Genomic DNA, 27,364 nt, shown 5'->3' on the forward strand with positions numbered 1-27,364 from the left:
TGAAAAATCACATGATTATCTCAATATATGCAGAAAGGGACTGAGAAATTCAACATTCATTCATTATGAAATCCTTGGTGAAAATACGTATTGAAGGACAGTAGCTCAAATCAATTAAAGCCCTTTATGACACTGATTAAAGCCAATATCATACTAAATGGGGAACCACTGAAAACATTCTCTCTGAAACAGGAACAAGACAAGGTGTCCAATGTCTCATTCCTCTTCAATATAATTCTCCAAGCATTAGCCAGAACAGGCAGGCAGGGCAAAAAATGTAATAAATAAATAAACTACTATATTCACACACATACACATATATCCAAACATACATACAGGAAAGGAAGAACTTAAACTGTATTTATGGACAGGTGATACAATACTTCACATTGAAGACTTTAAAAATTCCACTGAAAGACTCTCAGAGTTAGTAAACTCATTGAGTGGTAGAATACAAAATCAAGACACAAAAAACAAGGATGGTCTTGCACACCAATAATGACACCACTGAGCAAGAAGTCAGGTAAATGATCTTACATTGGCTTAAAAAAATTGAATACTTAGGAATCAACCTAACCAAGAAGGTTAAAGGTTTTTCTAATGAAAATATTACTCTGCAGAAAGATTTTGAAAAAGGTTAACAAATGGAGAGACATGCCATTAATGGATAAGCAAAATCAATATTTTCAAAAGTAACATATAATTATCAAACTACCAATAGCATCCATCAAAGAACTAGAAAAAAATCTTAACATTTGTATAGAACCAGAGGAGACCCAGACTAGCTAAAAAATTCCTGAGGAAAATGAACAAAGTAAGAAGCATCACAGTTCTGCATCTTAATTATATACTACAAAGCTATGGTAACACAAACAACATGGCACTAGCATAAAAATACATATATAGCCCAATGAAATAGAATAGAAGGCACAGTAATAACCCTATACACTTTTAGCCATCTTATCTTTGAAAAGGGAGGCAATAGCATACACTGGATAAAAGATGTTGGAAAAGCTGATATTTCACATGCAGAATGAAACTAGGCCCATATCTCTTACCATGTACTAAAATCAAATCAAAATGGATCAAAGATCTAGAAATAAAAACAGACATGCTGAAACTGCTGGAAGATAACATAGTAAAAACACTTCTGTCCATGGGCATTAGCAGAGACTTTGTGAATACCCCTCCAACACTTCAAAGATTAATGCCAATAATCAACAAATAGGATTATGATGAATTTAAAAAGTCTCTGCACACAAAAAAAGTGTGAAGAGACAACCCACAGAAAAGGGGTAAATTGCCAGCACTTCATCTGATAGAAGACTAATATATAGAATACAAAAAGAATTTAAATAGCAGACCCCCAAAACTCCAAATGACTTAGTGCAAACAATAGACCTATAAAATGAGATACTCTTTAAAGAAGTATAAATGGCTAAGAACTACATTTTAAAATGTTCAGTATATTTAGCTGTTAGAGAAATGCGAATAAAAACAATTCTGGGATTCCATATTACTCCAGTCATAATGACTATTATCAAGAATTCAATAAATACCAAATGTTCACAAGGATATGGGGGGAAAGGTACATACTTCTTTGTTGATAGAAATATAAGCTGATACAAAAGTTAGTATGAAGACTCCACAAAAAAAATAAAAATAGAAATTCCATTTGACCAAGCTACATCTCTCCTGAGTTTATTGTCAAAAACAGTCATTATACTATAGCCATGCATGCATATCCATGTTTTTTGTAGCCCAATTCACAATATCTAAACTCTGGTAACAACCTAGATTCCCATCAATAGACAAATGAATAAAGAAAATGATATACATGTACACAATGGAATTTTACTCAGCTATAGAGAAAAACAAACTTTCTTCACTTACAAGAAAATATATGGATTTTGAGACCACAATGTTAAGTGAAATAGACACAGATAATTAATGTTACATGGCTTCTCTTATAAGAAAAACCCAAATACAAATAAAGAGTGAAATTAAAGGGAAATGGTGAGAAACTAGGAGGCAGAAACTGGGAGAAGAGGACTAGTGGATCAGATAGAATTGCTGGGAGAAAAGAGATTGGAAATGTCAATATATGAAATGTATGTACCAGTTTCCCCACATGAGTGTAAATATGATGTACCATAAACATATTCCAAAGGAAAACAAAAAGTTACATACACAAAAATGAGGAAAAGAGGCAGAGAGAGACAAAACTAAAAACCAATGTCCCTGACAAGCATGGATGCAAGAGTTTGCAACAAAATGCTATCAAACAGATCAGCACTCCATCAAAAAGATTATAAACCATGATCAAGTGAAATTTACTCTAGGGATGCAACATATGTGAATCAAGAAGCATAATACAGGATACTAACAGGTTGATAAAAATATGTAACCATATCAATAGACACAGAAAAATCAGTATAATTTAGGAAAATTTCAAAGGAAATAGATACTGAAGGAATGTACCTCAATACAAAAGTCTATATATGAAAAACTCAAATGAACATCATGCTGTATAGAAAGGATGAAAGAACTTAGATTTATAACAAAAGAAGTATATGATTCCTATCTAACACTCCTATCTATCATTGTTAAAAAGAAGTAAAATGGAAGGAATTCTTTTCCAGAGTAATAAGTAAGAGATAAAAGGGTATCTAACTTGAAAAAAAAACAATTAAATTATTCTAATTTGAACATGATAAAATATTATACAATAAAATATCCAGACTCCACTTAACAACTATTGTTGCTATTAAATTTAGCAAAGTTTAAAGATATAAAAGAAACTTATAAAATATTAACATTTGTGCACCAATAATGAAATAGCTGAAAAAGGTAAGTCAACCTGGTGTGGTGGCACATGCCTGTAATCTCAACCCTTGGAAGGATGAGACAAAAAGATCAAGAATTTGAGGCCAATCTAAGCTACAATTTAGAGACCCTGTAGTGGAAAAAAAAAGTAGCTGCATTTATGGTGTCCACCACAAATAAAACCTAGAGAAATACAAGATCTCTGCACTGATAGAAGAAATCACAGAAGATGCAAAAGAATGGAAGACATCCCATTGTTCATGAATATTTTTAAAGTGTCTAATATCTAGAGTGATCAAGGTTTAGTAAAAATTCCATGGAAATTCCAAAAAAATTCTTCACAGAATTGTAAATAAACTCATTAAATTAATATGAAATTATAAAGTACTCAGAATAGCCAAGATGATTCTGAACAAAATAAACAAACAAAAAATAAAGCTAGAACAAATATGATACTTGATTCAAAACATACTAAAGCTATACTAATCAACATAACAGCATGCTGGTGTAAAAACAGATATACAAATTAATTAATGGGATGAAAAACCTTGAAGTTAACTTATTTGAAGACAACTGATTAAGCCAGGCATGGTAGTGTACATCTGTAATCCCAGCACTTGGGAGGCTGAGGCAGGAGGATCTTTGCAAGTCTGAGACCAGCCTAAGACACAAAGTGAGCTCAAGGCTGGGCTGAAATGCATAGTGAGACCCTGTCTCAGAATAAATAAATAAATACAAATAAAGACAACAGATTTTCTACACTGAACAAAGGGCAGTCAATAAATCATGCTGGGGAAACTGGATATTGACATACATAAAAAATGAACTAAGACCCTTACATCTCACCATACACAAAAATTAACTCAAAATGGATCAAAATCTCAATTTAAGACCCAAAACCCTGAAAACACCAGAAGGAAGCATAGGGAAAACAATTTGTGATAGGAAGATAGGAAAAGACATTTTGATTAAGTTGCCAAACAAACAACAAAAGCTAAAAGAGACAGATGTGATTACATCAAACTAAGAAGTTTCTGAGTAGCAAAAAGAACAATCTGCAGAGCCAAGCGACAATCGACAGCATGGGAAAAAAATTGCAAAGGCTTTATCTCACAGGGGACTGATTTCCAGAATATATATGGAACCCAAAGAAATCAACAGCTAATTTAAAACGGACAAATGATTTGAATAGATATTTCTCAAATATTACAGAATTTGTCAAAAAGTACAGTGATGCTTTGATTCACAAATTTGATTTTTTTTTTTTTTTTGGTCTTTTTTCATTTGTTCCATGATGCTGGGGAAGATGGCTGCAGTTGTCTTCCTCATTCTATATAGACTTTGTGAACAGAAAAAATTTTTTGCCTAATGCTTTGTTAGCTGAATTGTTCACAGAACAGAAACACTTATAAACCAAGGTATTCGTGTTTGTGAAAAACTATTCAGTAACAGTTATCATCAAGGAAATACAAATCATAACCGCAATGAAATATCATCATCGCGCTCAAGCTAAAATGGCTATCATTAAATAGACCACCCCCCAAAAAAAGTATTGGTGAGACTATAGAAAAGGTGAAATTCTCATATACTATTGACAAGAAGGTCAATTAATGCAGTCATTATGGAAAATAGTATGGAGGTTCCTTAAAACACATTCCTTAAAAATGGAATTACATGTAATCAACTTCACTACAGAGTACATATCCAAAAAATGTATCATTTTTGCATCCAACAGAGACCTGATCTCCCTGTTTATTAGTATGCACAGAAAGTAGGTGACCAATCAATATGTACACTGGCAGATAAATGGATAAAAATATTGTGTGCCTATATATACACACACATAAGTATATATGTACAATGGAATATTATCTAGCTATTAAAAGGATGAAATACTGTCATTGTCAGAAACATCAATGAAAGTAGAGGACATTATGCTAAGTGAAATAAGTCGGGGATAGAAAGATAAATACGACATGTTCTCCCTCATTTGCAGAAACCGGAAATGCTAGTCACATAGAAGCAGAGAACAGAGTAAAAGTCAGTAGAGCCTGGGGAAGGAGAGAATAATGGGTCCAAAACACAGACAGGTAGAAGTGATTCTATTGTTATATACAATACAGCAACTATAATTAACAACAATTAATGATGCGTTCAAAACGACTAGAGAAGAGTTTGAAGGTCTTAACATGTTGAAATGATAGTAACATTTGAAGAAATGGAAAGACTACACTGATTTGATCATTGCTCATCATACCCCTGTACTGAATTAGAATATTGCATGCCGTACATATAGTAAGAATGTCAGATTTCAGTTTTTAAACTTTGATTGGTGGACGTTTGCAGTACTTAACGTTTCCATTCCTTGTGCGGAGCTGGTACGCCAACATAACCTTAACCCTTTTCTCATGTTCTTTCTCTTTCCTCCCTTTCCTGTCCTTCCATCTCTTGATGGAAAAGTTCTATCTGCCAACTTCCTATTATATATCTTTTAATTTGCTATTTGCTATCTGGGCTTCTTATATAAACAAAATCATGATATTTAAACTTGTTGTCTGGTTTATTTCACTTAACATGATGGGCTCAAGATGCGCCCATTTTCCTATAAATGACTCAGATCATCTTCCTTTAGTGCAGAATGGTACTCGGTTTTATAAAAACATCACATTTTCTTTCTCTATTCACTGTTTATGGACCTACATGATTAAATGTAACGCTGTAAACATGGGTACGTATGTAAACAAGCATAACCACTGTGGAAATCAGTATGGAGCTCTTCAAATAACTAAAACTATAAATTCCATTTGACCCAACTATTCCCCTTCTAGGTATCTTCCCAGAAGAGTTAAACACATCATATTACAGAAATAATTCCAATTTTTAAAATTTAAAGTTTTCAAGAAGTAAAAATGTATAGCATTGCAAATGAGAAGTGAAAGGAATAAAATGGTACAATATTTAAAAACAAAGACTCACCTCCACTCCACTCCATGGGATGAACTTTTATTACTCGACTCTCAGAATATATAACTTTACAATGAGATCACACAAAAGTGAGGTACTTTGGGGTCTTGTAACAAGGGACTATGAATATGAACTAAGAGTTTTTAATATAGAGGCTCAAAGAATTCATTTCTTGTGTTAGTTACTAAACTTTCATTGGGGTCAGTAACAACTCTGTCTCTCTCTCTCTTTCTCTCTCTCTCTATATATATACGACTAATTTCTATAATTTATTGAAAAGTTAAAAGTAATATTGAACTAATCCAGTCCTATTTATTTTATTCCACTCTTTTAATTAAATTTCACTCTTTTGTAAGCAGTTCAGACGACTGAATATAAAGACTTGCTGACCTGTGAAAGAATGCAAAATGGAAACACGTACTTTGTTCTAAATCTGACAAGCTATAGAAGTGTTTTGAATCACTGAGGAAGATCATTCAATCATCAGAGCTCTTCCTCGAACACACAAGGTCTGACGTGGGTTTTTCTCATTACATCTAGGGCAGTGTCTTTTATTTTACAGGGGAAGACACTTACTCTGACTCACTATAGACTGTGTGTGCCTGTGTGTGCGTGTTTGTTTAACACGCCGTCAAGCTATTGGTGAGAAAGAACAGATGCCTTACCCTGGTCTCCTCTTCTAGCTGCCCTTTCAGCTCTTCAATTTGCTGAATGAAGTGGTTCTTTTCCCTGGAAAGTTGACTTAGCATGGCCTCCTTTTCTTCCAGTTTTTTTAGGCATTCACCTGCAGAAAGATTTCACAAAAAAAGTGAATCCTGGTTTTCCTTAGCTCTTTCTTCCCTTACTTAACTCACTATCATTATGGGAAAGACTCCTACCCAACTATTTTGATGTTTAGGGAATGATCTGGGAATCTTATTATCAGTAGGACTCACAAGATATTCCTAAAAGAAGAGCTGATTTTTTTTTTTTTTTTGTCTTTTTCTTTGTTATCGGTACCAAGGATCGAACTCACAACCACACACTTGCAAGGCAGGTACTTATGCCACTGAGCTAAATCCCCAGCCCCAAGAAGAGCTGATTTTTAATAGTAAGTAACAGATAATATTAGCTACTGTTTACTGAGAATTTTCTATTCTGTCAGCGCTTTATATACATTAGCTTAATCTCATAACTCCTAAATACTGAAAGAATTATTTCCCATTTTACAGAGGAAGTAACTATTGGCACTTACTTAATATGTCTAAAATAGAAACATAGAGATCTTACTAATTGGTGGAAAATGCTTAAAATTACATTCTTGTCCTGAAGAAAATATTCTTTCTCATATGCTATGCTCTCTTGTTTATCATCCTTGGCTCCACCAATTTCTGGCAATATAATTTGTATATAATTACAATTTTTGCCTCATTTATAAAATGAAGATAACAAAGTAATAAAAATGAAAATTAAATGACTATAAATGTTTGTTGCAGGCTGAGTTGCTAAATAAATATCAGTAATAATGATTAAATGGCAAAAAATGTGGTTGATGAGAGAGGAAAATTGTACAACACTTTATAAACTACCTCCCAGCTTAAATTGATTAATTATAGCAGGATCACCAATGTTATTAGAAATGGTACTAAAGGCTGAGTCACACCTGGAAAAAGTAGTTGTTTCTATTAGTACAATCAGTTCAACACTAAAAACCCATAATATTCTGCCAAGCTCTGGATCCAATCTTTAGTACTAAAATAAAAGACCATTGTACTTATGATTCCCACTCTTTTGTCTATAAAATACTTATAAAACTTTCATCATCACAAGTAAGAATATATTTGAGTATAAGGAGTATTTTCTAAACTTTTTTGGTATTAGGAACACATATTCTGCTTAAAAAATTACTGAAGAGTCTAAAAAATTTTAATATAGTTTTTATGGCAATGACATAGATATGAAATTAGAACACAGGAGTTTAAAATATACATTAATCTATTTTAAAATCATAATTTAAATGACACAGTATTAACATTTAATATATAAATATTAAGGAAGGAAATCAATACTTTTTCAAAACAAAAAACTAAAAAGAATAATATAGTTCTATATATTATATTAACTATTATTGGAAATGCATGGTGATATAGTTAATCATTTTTAGACATTTTTGATCATCATTTGATAATGTAACAAAACTCAACAAATGAAAGTATTTTAAGAGTTAGTAATAATATGCAATCAAACCATATAAAGTTTTTTTATTCATTTACATTAATTAAAATTTATTGATCTTAAACTTGAGCCAATCTTTAGTCCCTACTTTGTCACATCATGCAGGGTTAATTTGAAAAAAGACATATTCATTTAATTGTATGGTCCTTCCAGATACTGTTATATTTCCTTATATACTGTAAAAGAGGAAAAAAGAAAGCATTTTTTCTCTGTACTCTTAAACACTCAACATTTATGATCCCAGGTATGTTTTCCCTACACACCAAAAGATTTTTCTAATGAATATTACAATTTAACTCAGTTATGACATTGTTTACCTGGAGGTAGCATGAGATTTGTGAGTTGAGAATTCAGTTCCATAAGACCTTCCCTTACTTAACTCACTGTCTTTATGAGCAGAGGTCATCACAAGTCCAGATTGTCAATCGCAAGTCCAGATTTTCACCAATATTTTTTTTTTTTTTTTGGTCTTTTTCCTTTTTACCGGTACCGGGGATCGAACTCACGACTGCCTGCTTTCAAGGCAGGCGCTTATGCCGCTGAGCTAAACCCCCAGCCCCATTCACCAATATTTTCAAAACACTACTTGTATACCAAAGTTTCCTGACTTTCTCCTTAGATTAAGTTGCTAAAGTATCCTCACAAGCTCAAAGAAACTTATTTATGCTTACTTGTTTAATGCAGAGGATACAGATGACTATCCAGCTGGAAGAGAAGGTAGGACCAGGTATGGGAGAAGGTGTGCAAAGGTTTCATACATACCCTCTTTAGGCTGCCATTGTTCAGGAGCCACAATATGCTTAGCAATGACAACCCAAAGTCTACTTCTTTGGGGGTTTTAGGGAGGCCTCATTCTTTAGCAGGTTGATTAAATCATTGGTCACTATTGCTTAATTTAAACTTGAATTCTTTTTTTCCTCCCAAAATCTCAGGGATTAGGCCAAAAGTACCAACCTTCTAATAGTGCCATGGTCTTTCTGAAGAACTGCCTTCATCCAGAGGCTGTTACATTCACCAGGCATCTTATAAGCATACAAAAGATACTCATCACTCCACAGATTTCAAGAGTTTTAAGATCTATGTACCATGAAGCCAGGAAGGGTGAATATGTAGTACACACATTGTATACAATAAATCACAGTATCACATACAATATAAAAATATGCGTTACTAACACCAATAATCTCATCAGAATAGTCTTTAAGAATTTAAAGCATTAAAACACAGGTTGGAGTATATATGTTTTCCAAAACCCAAGTTTTGCCTAAATGCTCTTATTTTATGGACAACACAAGTTGCCAGTTGTTTTCCATGAAGTGATAGGCTGCCTTTTATCAGGTGTATAAACCTGAATAAGCATTGTCAGTCAGTAATTCTTCCACATTACCACCAAGCCTGGAACTCAGACAATCCAACATTTTACTTGAATATCAAACAGAAATTATTTATGTATATTTCTTATGGTATCACACCAAGTATTAAAAAGTTATATACATACTTAGAATTAGTGTGCAAAATTTATTTTTTTCTGCTTCATTAAGGAGCTTCGTAAATAAAACTGAGTTTTAAATTGTGAGTTTATATTTGTGATGCAGTGATTACTAGTAAACTGAGAGCTGGGTAGAATTGTGATAAGGCTCCAGCAATTCTGTCAGGACTTTTGCACTATCAACAGAAGTGAAAGAAGAATTTAAAAGCAATCCATCTAAGGAGTATAATGAAATAGCTTAAACCTCATAGATCCCTGAAGGGTACTGAGGAACACAGGGAGTCTGTGCACCAAACATAAATATCTGGGTGAAACATCCTATTTAAAGAGATTCTAAGGAAAAGGAACTCCATTAGGTGACTGAAGTTCACAAAACAGTTATGCAGGATCAGTACCAACTTACATTGTTTATTTATGTTCATTCTTGGTCTCTAGAAGCAAAATATGAGCCGCTCATAGGACAGGGTATAAGAAAGAATCTTTGGCAGTAGAAGAAAAGCAACCAAAAATCCTGAGACAAAAGGAAGCTTGGGTATGTACATATTTTGATTTAATTTACACAAAAACAAAAAGGCAAGAGTAAGAATTAAAGGAGGGAAGAAAAAGATCTATCCTAAGCAGGGAATTATCAGATTATACTGATTTCATTTCACTTATTTACTCATCAATTTCCTTAACAAAATATGCATAATTAGTTAATCAATAATTATGGAGAGATATCCAGTTGTTATTAAAACAAGTTTTATACAGACCTCCTTCCACAGCCATACACACAAATATTCTCTGACTTTTTTCTAGGCTGTGAAAGTCACACATTGACATTCTCAATGGTACAGAAAATAAAACTATTTGATGCCCTTCCTAGAACTTAAAAATATTTTCACCTTTCACGATTTCTGGTTTTTAATTTTGCTAACTCATTTTATTTTAGCTTTGACCCTTGTTAACAGAAGAAATCTGAGATTTCCTGAATTTAGGTATAGATGACAGGTTGGAAGATAAAGAATCAATTCATTTTAACCACAGCTTGGAGCTAAACCAATAAAGAAAAATAAAATGTCACCATACTCCTGTTCTATATGTTGAAGATTAACATTAAGGAAAAAGCACTCAGCTAGTAGAACCAACCAAGCAAGCAACAGCATATCTTATCTATTTCAATTGTAAGTAGTAGTGCAGTGAAAAGGACTTTCCATTATAAAATACTCTACTGAACTGTCTGCCCCACTCCATGACCCTGCTCTGCTGCTGTTCCTGGGACTGGTAATTTTTGTCTCTCAATAGAATATCCTTTAGTGATTTTTGTAGGATTAGTTTGGTGGTCATGAGTTCCTTTAGTTGTTCTTTGTCATGGAAATATCTTATTTCTCCATTAATTTTGAAAAATAGTTTTTCAGATTTTATCAATCTGAGTTGGAAGTTGTTTTCTTTCAGGCTTGAAAAACTTGACTTTATGCTCTTCTTGACGATGTTTGTGTTGAGAAGTCTGTTATGATTCTGATGAGTTTTCCTTTGTAGGTGATTTGTTTCTTTTCTCTAACAGCTTTTAACATTCTATTCTTGTTCTGAATTTCTGGGATGTTGATTATTATATGTCTGGGTGTAGACTCATTTTGGTTATGACTAGTTGGAGTTCTATATGCCTCACTTATCTTCATGTTAGGTCCTTTTTCTATGCTTGGGAAGTTTTCTGCAATTACCTCTGTAAATAGGACTTATGTCATTTGTATTGACTCCTGCTTTTTGACTATCTATCACTATTAAATGATTTTTATTTGCATCATCTTGCAGCTATTGAATTGTTATTTCCTGGTTCCTTGTTACTTTTAAGAGATCTTTCCTTTCACAATTACAAGCTGCAAAACCTTTCTTCAACATCTGAAAGTTTATCTTCAGTTTCTTTCAAGAGGTTTTGCCAACTTTCAATGGAGTTTTTAATTTCCTGGATATCTCTTTGAGTCTGTTCATGCATTCCAGGTCTTCTCTATATTTTCATCCAAGGTTTCCCTCATTTTCCTATGTTCTGCTTTTATCTATATCTTCTTTAGATATGCTCAGCATCCTTTTTATTATGTTTGTCATTTTTCTTTCACCTAAGATGTTGTTTCTGATCTGATTTCTTTTTACACTCTTATGAAATAGTTTCTTTACTTCAGTTTCCATCATCCCAGAAATTTCAGGTGTGTGACTTCTACTTTCTTCCATGTCTATATCTCCTGGATTTGTTCTGTTTGGGATAGAGGCCAGAGATTGCCTTTTGCTCCTTCATCTTGATATTTTCCTAGGTTCCTCTGGGTGAGTGGGTTATGGGGTCCCAGGCACTTCCCATGTTGGCTACCTATCCATAGTATAGGGTAATGGGTCAGATACCTGGGTTTCTCCCAACTTAGGTTCCTTAGGAAGCATTGAAGTGTGGAGTGGGCTTCTTAAGACACTTGCAGCTTCTACAAAGCATGGCTGGCTGGTTCTCCTGGCTCACACTGGCTACCCACAAGAGAGTCCCCATTGCACCCTGCATGCACATGGGTGCTGGGCTGGCTGTTTCTCCCTGCCCATGCTGGTTACCTGCAGGAGAGTCCCAATGGCAGCCAGTGTACATGCAGGGAGCTGGCTTGGATTCTTCCATTTGTTTTTTTAATAATTTATCAAAGTTTACAGAGCTCCAATAAGTGTTAGGTAGTGTCTAGAAAGTTGACATGCATCAGGAACAAAATAAACAGTCCTGCCTTTGTAGATCTTACTTTCTGGGAGATAGAAAAAATATTTTTTTTATGTCACAAGTAAGAAGTTTGAATAAAGGTAATAAATACAAAAAGTATTTAAAAGAACACAACAGCACATTGAACATGTGAATTGACAGAGTTCAAATGCTAACTTTCAAAAGGATCATACTATGTTTCCTCAGTTATCTACTTGATTAATTCTTATCTCCAAGTCTTTGTGGAGTTAAAAATGAGTTCTAGGAAGAGGAAAGATCTAAACCAAGACTTGAAGGTAGGAATGTGTTTGAAGTACAGTCAAGAGTTAAAGTTAGGGAAGATTGAGAGAAGACCCATGAAATAGAAGAGGCCAGAAAGATAAGAAAGGGCCAATTATTTAGGCCAGTGATGGCAAAACTTTTACATTGCCCAAACTGCAGCACAAAATTCACTTATTTATCACAAAGTGCCAACAGTCCAGTTAAACTGGCCTGCTGGCACAATGCTGAGGCAACTTGGCTCATGTGCCCACAGAGAGGGCTCTGTGTGTCCTCTGTTGCACACATGCTATAAGTTCACTAGTGTAAGCCATTGGGCAGATGCAAGCTGTAATTGAGTCTAAACAGAATGCAGTTTCATTATTACAAATTCAAAAAATGTTATTCCAAAAGGTAAAAATTGTGTAAAAAGGAAGTATCATGGCATGGCTTGTACTCTATATAAACAAACCCTACTGTCTCCTGATTTTGAGAATGGCATCTATCAACTGCATAATTGCTTTTGCTTTTGATGGGACATCCAAAAGCAGCACTGAAGTGACTTTTCCCAGAGAAAAAAGTCATGTCTCTGGACAAGGGTAACTACAGACTCTATTCCTCTCCTACAATCTTTATATGCCACCTTTATATGCCATCTATGGGTAGTTACCATCTATCTGAGTTGTTCTCAAAGAGTCTTCTAGGACTGAGGAAAACTCACAGGTGAGGCATCTCATTTACTTACCATTCTCATTCTGTAGCTTTGTCTTCTGTGCTTTCAGGTCATTTGCCACCCGGGTCACCTCATCTAGTTTTGTATTTGCTTCATTCAAGTGCATTTCATACAGACTACAGAATTTTTCAGCATTCACCTGCAAATTGAGAAAGAAAGGTTAATAATGCTGAATTAGCTGCACAATGAGGCAATGGGCATGTTTTCAGTCTATGTTTAGACATCCCTCTGAAACTTCTTGCACTTGTACTTGTAGGCGGAACAGTATTTGAAATAAGAAATCCTGCAAAGATTCTGCCAATCGCCAAGTGTTTGTAATAGACTTAACTGACAAAGGATTGTTTACATTGATGAATGGCACAAAAGTGGGCTTTCTAGCAGGATGAAAAAGATGATACATATTCTATAGATAGCTGTTAGAGATGTAGCAATGAGGGGTAGAAGTAGGGCCCAGGTGGTGGTGCAAGACATGGTGATAGTTTCAATGGTTAGGTCTTTGGAGTAGAAACTGTGAGAACTGTGAAAATTAAGCTTCCAATAATAAGGGAGAAAGAGGTAATGGGAAGGATCTTGAATAGTTCTATTATTCATCATGGATGATTGAGACTGAGAATATGAAAAGTATAGCCTTGAAAAAGGCCTGGGTGCAAATACGGAGGAAAGCTAGGCATGGTTGATTAATTCCGATAGTCACCATTATTAGGCCTAGAAGGCTAGAGGTGGAAAATGCCACGATTTTTGGATGTCATTTGTGTTTGGATGGCGCAGATGGCAGTAAATAGTGTTGTGATGGTTCCTAAGCACAAGAAGCTCCTTTGGATGAGATGATTATTTTGTATCAGTGGGGATACAATTGGATAAGTAGGAAGAACCCTCAACTACTACATGCTGGAGTGGAGTAATGCTGATACAGGGGTGGAACCTTGGGGAGATGAATGGATCATGGGAATGTGATATTTATCAATGGATTGATTCACTGGTAAGTTCACAGCTAAATATGATTTCAGAGGTAAAGATGATTGGAGAAGGGGACTCACTGAGTGTGGCCTATGTCTACTGGCCTCTCTCCTTGAACTCCCTCTATTTCCTGCCTGCCATGCTACAGACTGTTTATTCCTTGCCACGTCCCTCTGCCATGATGCCCTGCTTGGAATCAGTCTATTAATAATTGAAACCTCTACAAACTGTAAATCAAAATAGACCTTTCTTCCTTAGAGCTGTAGGTGTTGGGTATTATATCTTAGCAATGAGAAAGCAATGAATACAGGTGGCCCTGGGACCTGAATGATCTCTTTGGCAATAAAGTCCTCAACTAGTATCAGGAAATCATCCTCATATTTAAGCAAATACAACACACACAGATTCTGGGTGCTTAAAAGGCCTATACTTCTCAGAATATAAATTTCAGTGAAGAAATTCAAGTCCCTAGGCATTAGGAGCCTTTCTAGAATTCTCTGGATTTCTAGAGAAGGAAATATTTCAAATATTAATAAGGTGTCTGATGTGTTCATTTTCTGACATTATATATGTAAAACTGTCTCTTTTTTCCCTTATAAATGTAAGTTTCATGAAGGTAGAGATTCTGCTTGAGCACAGGTCCCCAGTTCCTAGAAAGTGCCTTAAACATACTAGAAGATCAATAAAAAAGAGGGAAGATACATAGAGAAAGGAAAGATCACGGAAATCTAGAGGGTTGACCAACCAAGTTAGGAGAAAGTAGGTGACTGTGAACAGCAACAGTCTTATAACAAGAACTTGAGCTGTCAGAACAACTGTACCCTTATGATCATCATAATTAGAGGATCAAGATAACCTTGTGGATCTAACACTTGATGCTTGAATTTTAACTTCTTGCAATTAACTTTTCAGACTTGAAGAAATCATCAGCCTTCATACTTCCCCTTGATGTTGGTAAGCAGAAAAATGACAAGATTTTTGTCACAATCTGGAAATTCATGCATGTGATTTGGAAATTCATACTGGACCAAGAATCACCAAATTTAAGTTAAAGGCCGGGGGTTCCCATTTACCTAGAATTAGATGTGGTTTGAGTTTTTTGAATTGATTCATGTGATCACTTCTTTAAAGAAATAATAGAAATATTGGTATACTATTATAACTACATAAAAACTGAAAGAAAAATAAAGTTCCCAAATAGTCTCTTCTACTCTAGATATAGTTTCCCTGTTATTATCATGCCTTAATGTAATTTAACATAGGGTTTAGTCTTTGTGTTTTAAAATTGTATGGGTTTTGAGATATGTCTAATGTCATATATCCATCATTATCTTTCAATAGTTTCCTGTATTCCACCAACCTATCCTTCCCTTTTTCCAGGGGAATTCCTGGCAGTCAGTGATATTCTATAGTCTCCCCAGCCTTAACTTCTATAAGAATACACCATTGTGGGCTGGGGATTTAGCTCAGCGGCATAAGCACCTGCCTTGCAAGCAGGCGGTCCTGAGTTCGATCCCCGGTACCGATAAAAAGGAAAAAGACCAAAAAAAAAAAAAAAAAAAAAAAAAAAGAGCAAAACTAATAAACTTTATAAAAAAAAAAAAAGAATACACCATTGTAATCAAATATTACCTTGTACAGACTGTCTTTTTCATTTAGCAATATACATTTATAATTTCTCTTTGTTTCTTATAGTTCATTTATTTTTGGCACCGAATACTATTTTGTTGTATACATTTATCACAGTTTGTTTATCCATTTGCCTAAGACTATCTGAAATGCTTCCAACTTTTGGCAACTAAAGACAAAGTCATTACAAATATCCTTGTGCAGATTTCTTGTGAACCTGAGTTTTCAAATCATTTAGATAAATAACAAGAATCATGTAGTGAGGACATGCTTAGCTTCACAAGGAAAAGCAAGACTATCTTCAGAAGGGGCAGTGCCATTTCATTCCCACCAGAATTAAAGAGTTCATGTTGCTTTACATCCTGACCAGTATTTGTTGTTTTTCACTGTTTGGGATTATTTTAACTATTCTTACAAATATAGAGTATTACCACGTTGTTTTAGTCTGCTTTATTCTTTCACTTTTTAATTATTTAAGTTTATTGGCATGATTAAATACACAGTAATCACATTCATCATAGAGAATTTTTCCTTGTACATGATATATCTTGATTCTTCTTTTCTTCCCCATTATCCTCCCTTCTTTTCACTCTCTTTCCCTTTACGTTTATAAAAGTTTGGGCTCCATTTTATCTTTTTCTCTTCTTTTTTGTTTTTCCTTTCCTCCCCTTGTAACCTTGTCTTCCTAGTTTCCCTTCCTATTTGAACATTTTCTTCCTATTTTACAACATCCATTACACATTTTGTTCCTTATTTACACTTTCAGTTTCTCATATCAGAGAAACAATGTGATATTTTTACATGTGTGTCCAATTTATTTCACTTAGAGTATGATTTACCTAGACATGTATCAAGTTGATTCCTCTTCATGTGGAAGAAGAATGGCTGAATAGTTACACCATTGTACAAGATATCATCATGTTAAATAGAATAAATCAGACACACAAGCTTAAATACCACATAGTTTCTCTTATATGAGAAACCTAAAATAGAGATAAAGAGCAAAATACAAGATAGATAATAGTAAAATAGTAAAATAGATCTTTTTCAAATGGGAAGAGGATCAAGAAATTGAAAAGGGGGGAGGGAGAGGAAATAAAGGAGATTAAAAAAAGAATCAGTATATGTTGACTTTTTGTATATGTACTAACTCCCCACAAGTAATGTAATTATTATGTAATGTAAACATGTGCTAATAAACACGAAACTGGAAAAAATATTACCTACTGATTGGTAAACGAGTGAAGAACTATACAGATTCATGCCTATTGGGAGACTCAGAAGAGACACACCACATGGCTCCTCCTCACAGATGCCCCACAGTGTAAGGGCTCGTTGATGACTGTGAACCCAAACCTTGCAGAGATTCAGTGAGGAGGTCCTTCATACAATGCCACTAGAATCATGGAGGTTACAGTGTTGACGATAAAGGACTGGTGTGCTCAATTATCCACGCTCTCCACATACTGGCACAAAACTAGAGTAATGATTCATGAAACAGTATCTAGATTGTCTACATTTTTTACCATGTTTTGAATATTCAATGTGTTTGGCCACACTTCTGAATATGACCTTAACAATCAAAGATTGTCCGCTCATTGTCCCCTCCTCACAATACACCTCAAAACTTCAGTGTGGCTTCATTTCATAAATGGGGAAAATTGTATCAGAGAAATTTATTTTCAGAAATGAGATTTGAACTTGCATCTGCACAAACAGCTTAACTTAAAATAGGGAAAAATCAAACAAAAGAAAAAGAAAAATGTCAAATATTATATTGTTAACTATCTTATAAGGAGAAGCAGTAACAAAAGAAATGTGGAGAATGAATTAACTGAATGCAAAAGTGGACTCAAATTCCCACAAATCCTGGGTCACTGGAGAAACTATATAAAATGAGACAATGTGAACCATCTTTATGTAGCATTATTTCCAATAATAAATGACAAAGCCAGAATGAGCGGATCCACATATGAGAAATGGCACTTCTGTGGATAGCCTTGAATGTGCCATGGGTATATCTGTTTGGGAAAAAATGAAAGAGTAGCAATCTATAAGACCACTGTCAAGAATCTGTGGAAATGGCAAGGAAAGAACAAAGACAGTTTCATTTTGTCAGGAGACATTCATGTGGTCATAGCACACTAATTCAATCTGTGAGTGCTCAGGCCACTGAAGCCAAAAGAAATGGCACATGCCTTTAGGCATAGCTTCACGGAGTGAGTGGTCATAGATACATTTAACTATTAGTCCAGTACTCTGAATTTATAAGGAATTTTCCATAATTAGGAATCATGAATGATAATGTGAATATTTATCTAAAAGTGACTTGTTCAGGAATATAGCATGCAAAAGATTTGTACCTTCAAAAGAATTTCAAATTTCAGCAAGCAATAAATTTCGATTCCAGGGAAAAGGATGTTAAGAGAGTAATGCACATTCATTTTAAAGCTGTTTCTTAAAATGATGCATAAAATGTTGCCTCCCAGAAATGCACAAATGCAGGAACCAATGGGAATTCAGAATAATCAAAATAATCAAGAGATTGCCTATCGCTTCTAAATTGCCCTGGGCCTCTCTATCAGCATAATCTCTTCTGAAAATGCTTCAGTTTTCACTGTATCACTGAGTATTGTCACTCCTGCCATTATAATTTGGAAAAAGATGAAGTAAATAATTCAAACAGAAGTTCATTATAATGCATACACTGAGGAGAGAGAACAGAATCAATTTATCCTACCAAAAATATTTTATACAGCATGAGAATCACCCAAAGACTTACTGTTTGGAGTTGAGGCTCATCTCTACATATTACTGTGAACTCAGACAATTCACTGACCCTAGTGGCATATGAGCCCCAAGAGTCACATGTAGAAGTTAAAGCTAGTAACTGAGAACAGTGATTGTCCCAAACACCATACACATGAACAGAATGAAACCTTGTTTCTGTCTAACAATTCTTTCTACTTAGGTAAAATTAAGAGAATAAATTCAGCAGTACAAGAGAGACCCAAGAAGTTCTCCAAGAAAAGCACGCTTCATGGAAGGCAAACAGTTTCACTGGCTGAAATGAAGATTTTGAAATTAAAGTAGTATGATCTAACACTGGCACAAAGGCTGAGCCCAAACAGAGCCCATAAGGTATCTTGAAAACAGAAGCATAGAGTTCATTTGTAAGTAGCTACATAATTCAATAAAGCCATGCTTCAGAAAATTAATCTGAATATTATGTGGGATATATTGAAATAAAAAAATTTGAAAATCAAGAAAAAATAATTTAGGAAGTCACTGCAGTAGAAGAGTTAAAAGAGAGAGACCTGCCACAGTATGAGGCTAGAAAGTAGTAAGACAGCGAAAAAATCGCCTGCTGCAATAACTGGTCCAAAACAAAGACCAAGAGAGGCAACATGTAAGTAATGCCTAGAGCTTGGTGCTGCGCAGAACCAGATGCCAGTGGCAGAAGCATCTTAAAATGTCAAAGTCAGGAAAAAACATTCAATTTACTTTTACACATGCTAGTTTGGGGAAAGGAAGACATTACCAATAATTGAAAAAATTGTTAAAATAAGTTTTTTAAGGAGATAAATACAGGTTTCAGGGGTTAAAGGAATATCAGATGATGTGCTATGCATGTGTCGTCCACTTATGGAAGCCTCCCGAATGGTCCTTCAATGAGCTGCAGCCTCCGATATTCATACTGTCTTGCAGGCTGCTGTGACTTGTGACTGGCAGGAATCACACACACTGAGTCTACAGCATTCACAAATCTGCAACTTCTACCAGTTGAAACACTCACCTGAATTGCCATGCAAGTAGTTCAGTTACACTGTGGCTACCGTGCTGTGTCCTATCTAACCAGCCCAGAAGCCAGAAAGCTGAGTGAAGAAACTTTCAAATAACTCCGTCTGACTGCAGCCCTGAAAACTAACCTTGTCAAGGCCCACAACCAGGAAATATAAGAGTAATTTTTTTCAGGAACAAGGTTTTCAGATGATTTGTTGCACAACAGGAGATAAACAGAATGCTAGTCCTTTGTCAGAGAGACAGTTGTAAGACAGATATGAACAGACCTTGCTTTCCACTCTAGACACCACCTCTACTTGCTGAGGAAATGTCTATCTATCGGTTTCTGTTTGTTGGAATGGATGAAAAATGATTATGTGAAAAACAGATTTTTTTTTTATGTGAAAAGGAAAAAGGAGAATTTACAAGAGATGATCATAACAGGGTGAATGTTTAAATATTTTTGAAACATATACAATAAAAGATGCATTACCATTTGTGCCCCTCAATGTACTCCCCCTTTCTTCACACTTACCCGTCATTCATACCACTCTTTGAATAAGAGTGGTATGAATAAGAGTGGTAAGTCTCCTTTCATGTCTTTATGAGGTATGATTAAAATATACAGTGAATGCTGCCATTGAGTGCCAGCCAATGGAAAAGTAGTCTAGATTCATAAAAACATCACAGTAGGTCTTCACCCATTTTATTTATCGGATCATACACTTCGCAACTTCTGGCTCTTCCCAAAAGTGAAATGACCGTAAAATGTAGACAGTTAGAATCAATTCCAGACATCAAGGCAGCTGTGAAAGTAAACTAATGGCACTCTTAGTAAAGAGGACTTCCAGATCTGCTTCAGAGAGTGACAAGAACAATGGAATAAGTGCATTTAAATCAAGGGGGAATATTTTGAGAGCTACTAATTCCAATATTCCTTTTACTAAAATAACATTTTATTTAAACACACACCAGATTTTTATCCCACTTCATATGTCGAGTAGTCTTGATTGATTGATTGATTGATTGGTTCCAGGGGTCAAACTCATGACCTTGCACTTGCCAGGTAGTCTTTATTTTTAAATCAGGCTTTATTTATTTAAAATACTAAAAAGTATCTTAGGAAGGATGCTGCATTAGTCATCTTCACATTTTTGACACAAAAACTGTGGAATTCTACTTATTAGTGGGTTTAATTATCTCAGAGCTCTAAATGTCCCAGTCAAAGAATAGCAGCCTCATTTCTTTGGGCTTCTTGCAATGGAGCCAGACAGGAATAACATGGAGCAGATGTTCTCAGATCATGGGCCTGGAATCATGACCCTAGAAAGACCTACAACATTTCCCAATAGTGTCAAATCTGGGAATAAATCCTTGACATACAGACCACTGGAGGACACTACCTATGTTAAAAGCATAGGAGATATTGTATAAACTCTAAGAATAAGTACTGAAAAAATAATAAGTTCTGAGAAGCAAAGAAAGATTAGAGGATGTTAAAAGTGTAAAGTTCTTGATTTTATACTTGATTTGTATGAATTTACGATAAACTCGTCAATGGCTTTAGAATTTTAGGAGTTCCTCCTAATATTTTCAGAAAGAGAAGAGTTCCTGAGGTTGAATGTGAATCACAGTAGAGGATGGTGAAATCAGAGACTTTCGGAGCCTTATTTGAGCTGAGACAGGATGAAAAAGAAGCCTACAGGTGCAAGAATGTTTTCAGTACCCAGGAAATGACTTCTTACGACAAGAATACAGAAGAAATACACAAGAAAGAAAAGGCCTATGTTCTCACTATATTATTAGGTAACTCAAGGAAGGGGAGCAGGGCAGTGGGCACATCCCAAAATTCATTTGTTGAAACTGATTTGCCAGAGTTACAATGTTAAGAGGTGAGCATTTAGGAAATGATTAGAATGAGAGAAAAACTCCCATGAATAATATCATTGATCTTATAAAAGGTACAAAAGGGGATTCATTCCTTTTCACCATTTGTCCTTTTGCCATGGGAGGACATAGCAAAAACCACAGTCTTTGAAGCAGAAAGTTCTCTCCAAAGACCAGAACCTGCCAATGATTTGACTATTAGCTTCTCAGCCTCCAGAACTGTCAGAAATAAATTGTTGTTACTTATAATTCCTCAGTCTCAGGTGTTATAGCCACATAATCAAAGACACAAACTGATATCACAAGTAGAGTGTTCATGCAACAAATATCAAGAATGGTAGAAATGGCTTCAGAACTGGGTAATGAGCAGAAGGTAAAAAAAAGTTTGGAAGCCCATGCTAGAAAAACGCTACAATGCCAAAAACAGAGAATTAACTGTCTCTTGGGAAATCCTGATTGCTAATTTGACTGATTTAAAAGACTCCTAAAGAGGTGATTGGATTGTGAGGGTGCTAACCTCATAAATGGGTTAATTCACTGATGACCTCATAGCTGAATAGACTCTTAGAAGGTGGGGTCTCACTGAAGGAAGTGGTCCATGGTGGAATGAACTTGGAAATATATCTGGTCTCTGATCCCTTCTTTGGCTTTCTCCTGCTCTTCATTCCCTAGATGCCATGAGTTGAGCATCCCTGTGTCACTGATATTTCTGCCTTACAACCAGCTGACCATGGACCCAAACCCTTAAACCATAGGCCAAAATACACTTGTCCTTCAGTAAATTGTGTATGTTGAGTATTTTGTTCCAGCAGCTGGAAAGCTGACCAATGAAATATTACTACAAGAAGCAGCAGCATCTCCAATGCTACTGTGAATTTTGGAGTCTTGAGAATTAATGCTCTCTCTCTCAGCGACTTTAAACAGCTAATTAAGGAAGGGACTCAACATTCTGTATGTTCCCAAGAAGATTATTAATAGCAGTCATCTATCATTTCTTTATATTATTCTATAAATACAAGAAAATTTATTAGCAGCATAATATATTTCAAGTATTGTTCTAGTTATGTTGCTTATGCTGCAATACAAAAGCTGATTCTGGGGAGGGTTCAAAATAATGGAGCTACAGAGAGATAATTAATCATTAAGAGATTATTTAAGTGGATATGATCAGAATACAAATAAGGGCAGTGCACATAAGGACACTAGTGGCCATTTTACTGATATCTTAGGACAGAGAAATACCATTTTGGGAAACTGGAGGAAAGATCACTTCCATTACAAAAAGGCAAAGAATTTGTCTGAATTGTATCCCCATCCTAATACGTTGTAGGATTAAAAATATACATGCCAAGGATTAAGATAATTGACAAAGTTATCTTTTATCAGTGTATTCAGGGCACTGCACTATCTTTGTAGACTGCTTGTAGTGAAACATAAGAAAAGCGAAATGAATTGAAGACACAATTTATAATGAAAAAAGATATAGAACTTTGAAAAGTTCTGTATTAGATAAACGATAAAAAATTTAAAAGTATAAAAACACCAATGATGTGGCAAAGCAAACATTTGATGAGATTAGTATGGATACAAAGATGCTAGATTCCATTTCACAAAATAACAAAAGACCCCTAAGGTATTTCTGAGATATTTGTAACTGCCATACCCCTTGGTCCAGAATGCCAGGGCCTTTAGATTAGAAAAATTTCAAAGATAAGATCTAGGGAGATCATGAGACTTCAAGACTTGCTGCTCAGAGATATCTCAAGTTGTGCTCAGTGTAGGGTACTTGGTATGGTTTCGGTCGGCCCAGTACTTCCCAGCTACCCAACTTGAGGTTCAAGCAGGCCCAACGGTTATACAGCACCACTCTAGGGGGCATAGTGGTAAACCTGGATGGCACCCTCATTTGTAGATGCACAGAGCACAAGAACTGCAGAGACACAGTTATGTCTACCAGAATTTCAGAAGAGGCTTTGGAGAACTTTGAGAATCAGGCAGAAAACTGTCATAGGAGCCTGCTTACTACATAGAATTCCCACTAGCACCATGCCTAGCAGAACTAGGTAGGAAGACCCATTCCTATAATCCAGGAATTAGAGGCACAGTGTGTGATGTGAGCCTGTGAGAGTTGTGGGCACCCAATACCAATCTCTGAAAGCTACTGTCTGGGCTGTACTCAGCAAGGTCAGGAGTTGAGAACTTCCTGTAATATCCACCCTAAAGTGTCCAGAAGTCAGGAAATGGAGTCAAAGAAAACTTCTCAGTTTTCAAGATTTAATGTTACTTTCTTTTTTCAGTTTTGGACTTACTTTGAACCTATTATTTTTTTTTCTATTTCTCTCTTCTAAAATGGAAATGCTTACTCGATGTTCATCTCACCACTGTATTTTGGAAGGACAAGATTCGATTTACAGACTCACAGATGGAGAAGGAACTTAATACAGAATGAATTATAGTTTGAGCCTCCCTGATACCTAATTTAGATAAGACTGGATGTTAGACTTCTGGGTTAGCGATAGAATGAGTTAAAGCATTAAGGACATTTTAGAAGAAATACTTTGCTCATGGAAAGGACATGAATATTTAGAGGGATAGGAGTAGAAATTCTATGGTCTCAATGTATTCCCACAAATTTCGTATGTTGCAACTTTAATAGCCAAGAAAGAGAAATCCAATGTTGGAACTTCTTTCTACTTAATGGGGACTTTTCAAAGGAATTAATCTAAACATTGTTAAAACCACTTCATATTTTTAAAACTATAATTCATCTTTTCTGCCTACACTCCATGGAGATCAAGCTTTCCCTGTTGAGTCCCATCTTTCCAAGATGGCTTTACAAATTTGGGTGACAAGTAGCTGAGGTTGTAGCAACTAGCCATTTGCTTTGCTTAACCAAAGTGAAGTTCCTCTCAACTATGAGAAGTTAGGGTTGCTGTTACCCATGAAATGATAGTAGCTATCTGATACAGGAGTCTTCAGTGTATATAGGTTAATGGACTCAGCAAAAGAAGAGCACATGGCAAGGCTTTGTTCTAATACTATCTGGTTAAAGAAATGTCAGAGAACATAAAGGAAAAACTTTTTCTTCTCCTAGGAAAGGTTCTTTGTTGATAGCAAGCAAGATCTAGAATTATTTGGACCAACACTAGAAATATTCACAGCACAAAATAATTCTTGAAGAGATATAGAGTGCCTTAACTTTTATGTCTGTCTTACTTAGACCATCACAAGAAAGATTCCTAGAGAATATGCACTGGAATTCAAATAAAACCTGAAGCCAGCTTCAGGTCAGATTCAGATGCAACCACTGAAGTTAGACCTGATCTAGTCCATTTCAGAACTTGTAGCCTTCATTTTCTAATATCTCAAGTCATCATTCTGATTTTTCCCCTCCCTTCTTCTAGCTTTTTACATGTTCAGAAGCCCACAGAGAGGAATTAAGAATGTCTACCTTAGCTCTTGTCATCTGCTCAGTGCGAGTCAGGAGGTCATCCACTTCTAGCTGCAAGTCACTCTTGTCTTTTTCCAGTTTCTGCTTGACCTGCTGTAGATGTTCTATCTGGCCCTCGAACTCGGCCAGGCTATCTGCATGCCTCTTTTTCAAAGAGGCAGACATTGCCTCAAAGTGCTGCGTGGCCTTTTCCATATCTTGGTGAAGCTTCTGAAATCTTGCTTCTTGGTTCTTATTTATGTCCAACTGGGCCAAACTGGCTCCTCCTGCCTCCTTCAGCCTCTCATTCAAATCTTCTAGGTCTCGGATGAGGGCATCTTTCTCTCTCTCTACCCTGGCCCTAGTGGTCTTTTCAGCCTCCAATTCTTCTTTCAGATTCCATACATGATTCTGAGAAATATATATAATTTTAACATATAAGTACTTACAATAAACACATTCTTTATTCAAGAGATTTATTACATTCTTTTCTTCTCATAACAAAACAGATAAAAAGACACTTTTTATTTCCAAATTATGATTAAAAAATATAGAATATATGCAAGTTAAATAATTTCCCCAAATCAATACCAGCATCTAAATTAGAACTTGCATTTCTTCCAGATCTGTCAGCCCTTAATGATAAACAACATCAGTACATTATACATGGAGAGACAATCTTACTAAAGAGCACTTCCCAAAGGAATAAGAAGTTATTTTCATATAACCAGAAAAAAAAACATTTAAACATAATTTATCAAAAATAATGAGTGAATTTTATTTGAAAACCCCTACTCATCTATAATTTGTCTACTTGACAATCTCAGCTATCAGGAACTCTGCAAGAAGCTGACTGGTAGAATGAACATCAAGTGCAAGTACCTTAGTCTTAAGGAAAAATATCAATTTAATTTTACACATGATTCTAACAAACTTAATTTGTGGTTTTTTAGCCTGTAGGAGACTCCAAGTATAGGAGATTTGCAGCCACAAACGAGAATTGGTGGAGGATCACGGACTACTAACATGAATAGATATCTGAAACCATTAGAGGCACAATGATCAGAAAAAGGAAAGTGTAAAAACTCTCAGAGCCCAAATCCTCTTAATGTTGGGGGCAATTAGTTCTACAAATCTTGATAATTGCATTGCATGGAGCACAGTGAAGCCATTAACATTCATTAACATCACTTCAAGTAACTAATCATATATTACAATAAGGAGGAGAAAAGATACAGTTTGCATGTTTTCCTTCCCATTCATTAGGAATATCATGGCTTAGAGAAAGCTGATATTTAAGTCGTATCAACTAGTCTATCAGTTCTGTAGACAAAGTACGACAGAGAACATATGATTTCCACTTGTAAATAAATTTGATCCCCTGACAACTATGGATTATCACTCATAGGATTCAATACATTTATCACAAACAATGTTGTCCCTGAACCAAACACTTCTGAAACATTTCTTCAGAAACAATCATTGGAGAAATTTTTGAAGTTGTTAAGGTAGGAAAATTTGTCTTTTGGATAATTGGAAATAATTACTTTTTCAATTTGGATAAATGACAGTCACTTGGTGATTAAAGTTATTTCTGAAAATAACTCCACTCACAAAGCATAAAACTAGCTATATCATTTGACTCAAAATGTCTCAGAACTATCAAAAACAGAGCTCCAAAAGTATAATGAAAAATATCCATTTGTATGCATATGTGCCTCTGTGCATGTATAATTACTTTATATATTTTTATTATTTTATAACAGTGATGTTGTATAGTCTCATAATCTAAAAATTATAGCTATCAGTTATCAAATAACACTTTGAGCCTAGAAGTACTTTAAGATCTACTGATTTTCAGTATAAAATGCCATCTAATCCCAAAGTAATTATAAAAACTAAACTACTAAAAATGAACACATACTCTGGGGCATGCCCTGTGCCTAATAAATATATTATTTCATTTGATAGTATTAGCTCAAAGGATGCCAGGATTAATGACTAAAAATATACATGCCCATGATTTTAACACACTGCCTACTTTGTTCACGCCAAACATTCAACAAATAAGCTATAATTGTTGCTAATTATCCTCATGATAAGAAAATACAAGTTTAAAAGTAATTGTCCCTAATGTCCCCAATGTGTGGAATTTGGTTTAGTTTCTTAATCATTGTTCTTTCTTTCTTCCATCTACAGTTGGCTAAGGGTCTAGATACCTTGGCAGATCATTTGTCATTGATAAAATATCCATCGTTCATAGATTCAGATACAAGTACACATAGAAATTGATACATGATTACCTGAAGCTCTTTAATCATCTTCTGATGTTGAGTCACAAGGCCTTTTTCACTTTCAATCTTTGAATTCATCTGACACATTTCTAATTCTTTCCTGTTTAGGAAAAGGTTTAAAGTGGAATTGTCCAAGAATAATATTGCATTTAAATATTTTTAAATTATACACACAACATAGGAAAACATTCTTATTAAGAAA

The 27,364-nt window shown here is 35.1% G+C and overlaps 1 protein-coding gene across 1 annotated transcript in view; it reads right to left on the reverse strand.

Moving 5' to 3' along the window:
* The window catches only part of Myh15 (myosin heavy chain 15), a 147,856-nt gene that overhangs the window by 42,454 nt on the left and 78,038 nt on the right, over nt 1-27,364 (reverse strand). The window contains exons 26-29 of the mRNA XM_063224911.1: nt 27,172-27,262; nt 24,890-25,279; nt 13,195-13,321; nt 6,456-6,574 (exon numbers count right to left, since the gene is read on the reverse strand). Coding sequence (XP_063080981.1) covers nt 6,456-6,574; nt 13,195-13,321; nt 24,890-25,279; nt 27,172-27,262 — 727 coding nt within the window. The remainder of the gene's footprint in view (nt 1-6,455; nt 6,575-13,194; nt 13,322-24,889; nt 25,280-27,171; nt 27,263-27,364) is intronic.

This window comes from Cavia porcellus, unplaced genomic scaffold (genome assembly GCF_034190915.1).
Source record: "Cavia porcellus strain 051 isolate PalLab524CR breed Dunkin Hartley unplaced genomic scaffold, mCavPor4.1 scaffold_15, whole genome shotgun sequence".
In the NCBI taxonomy this organism is placed as follows: domain Eukaryota; kingdom Metazoa; phylum Chordata; class Mammalia; order Rodentia; family Caviidae; genus Cavia; species Cavia porcellus.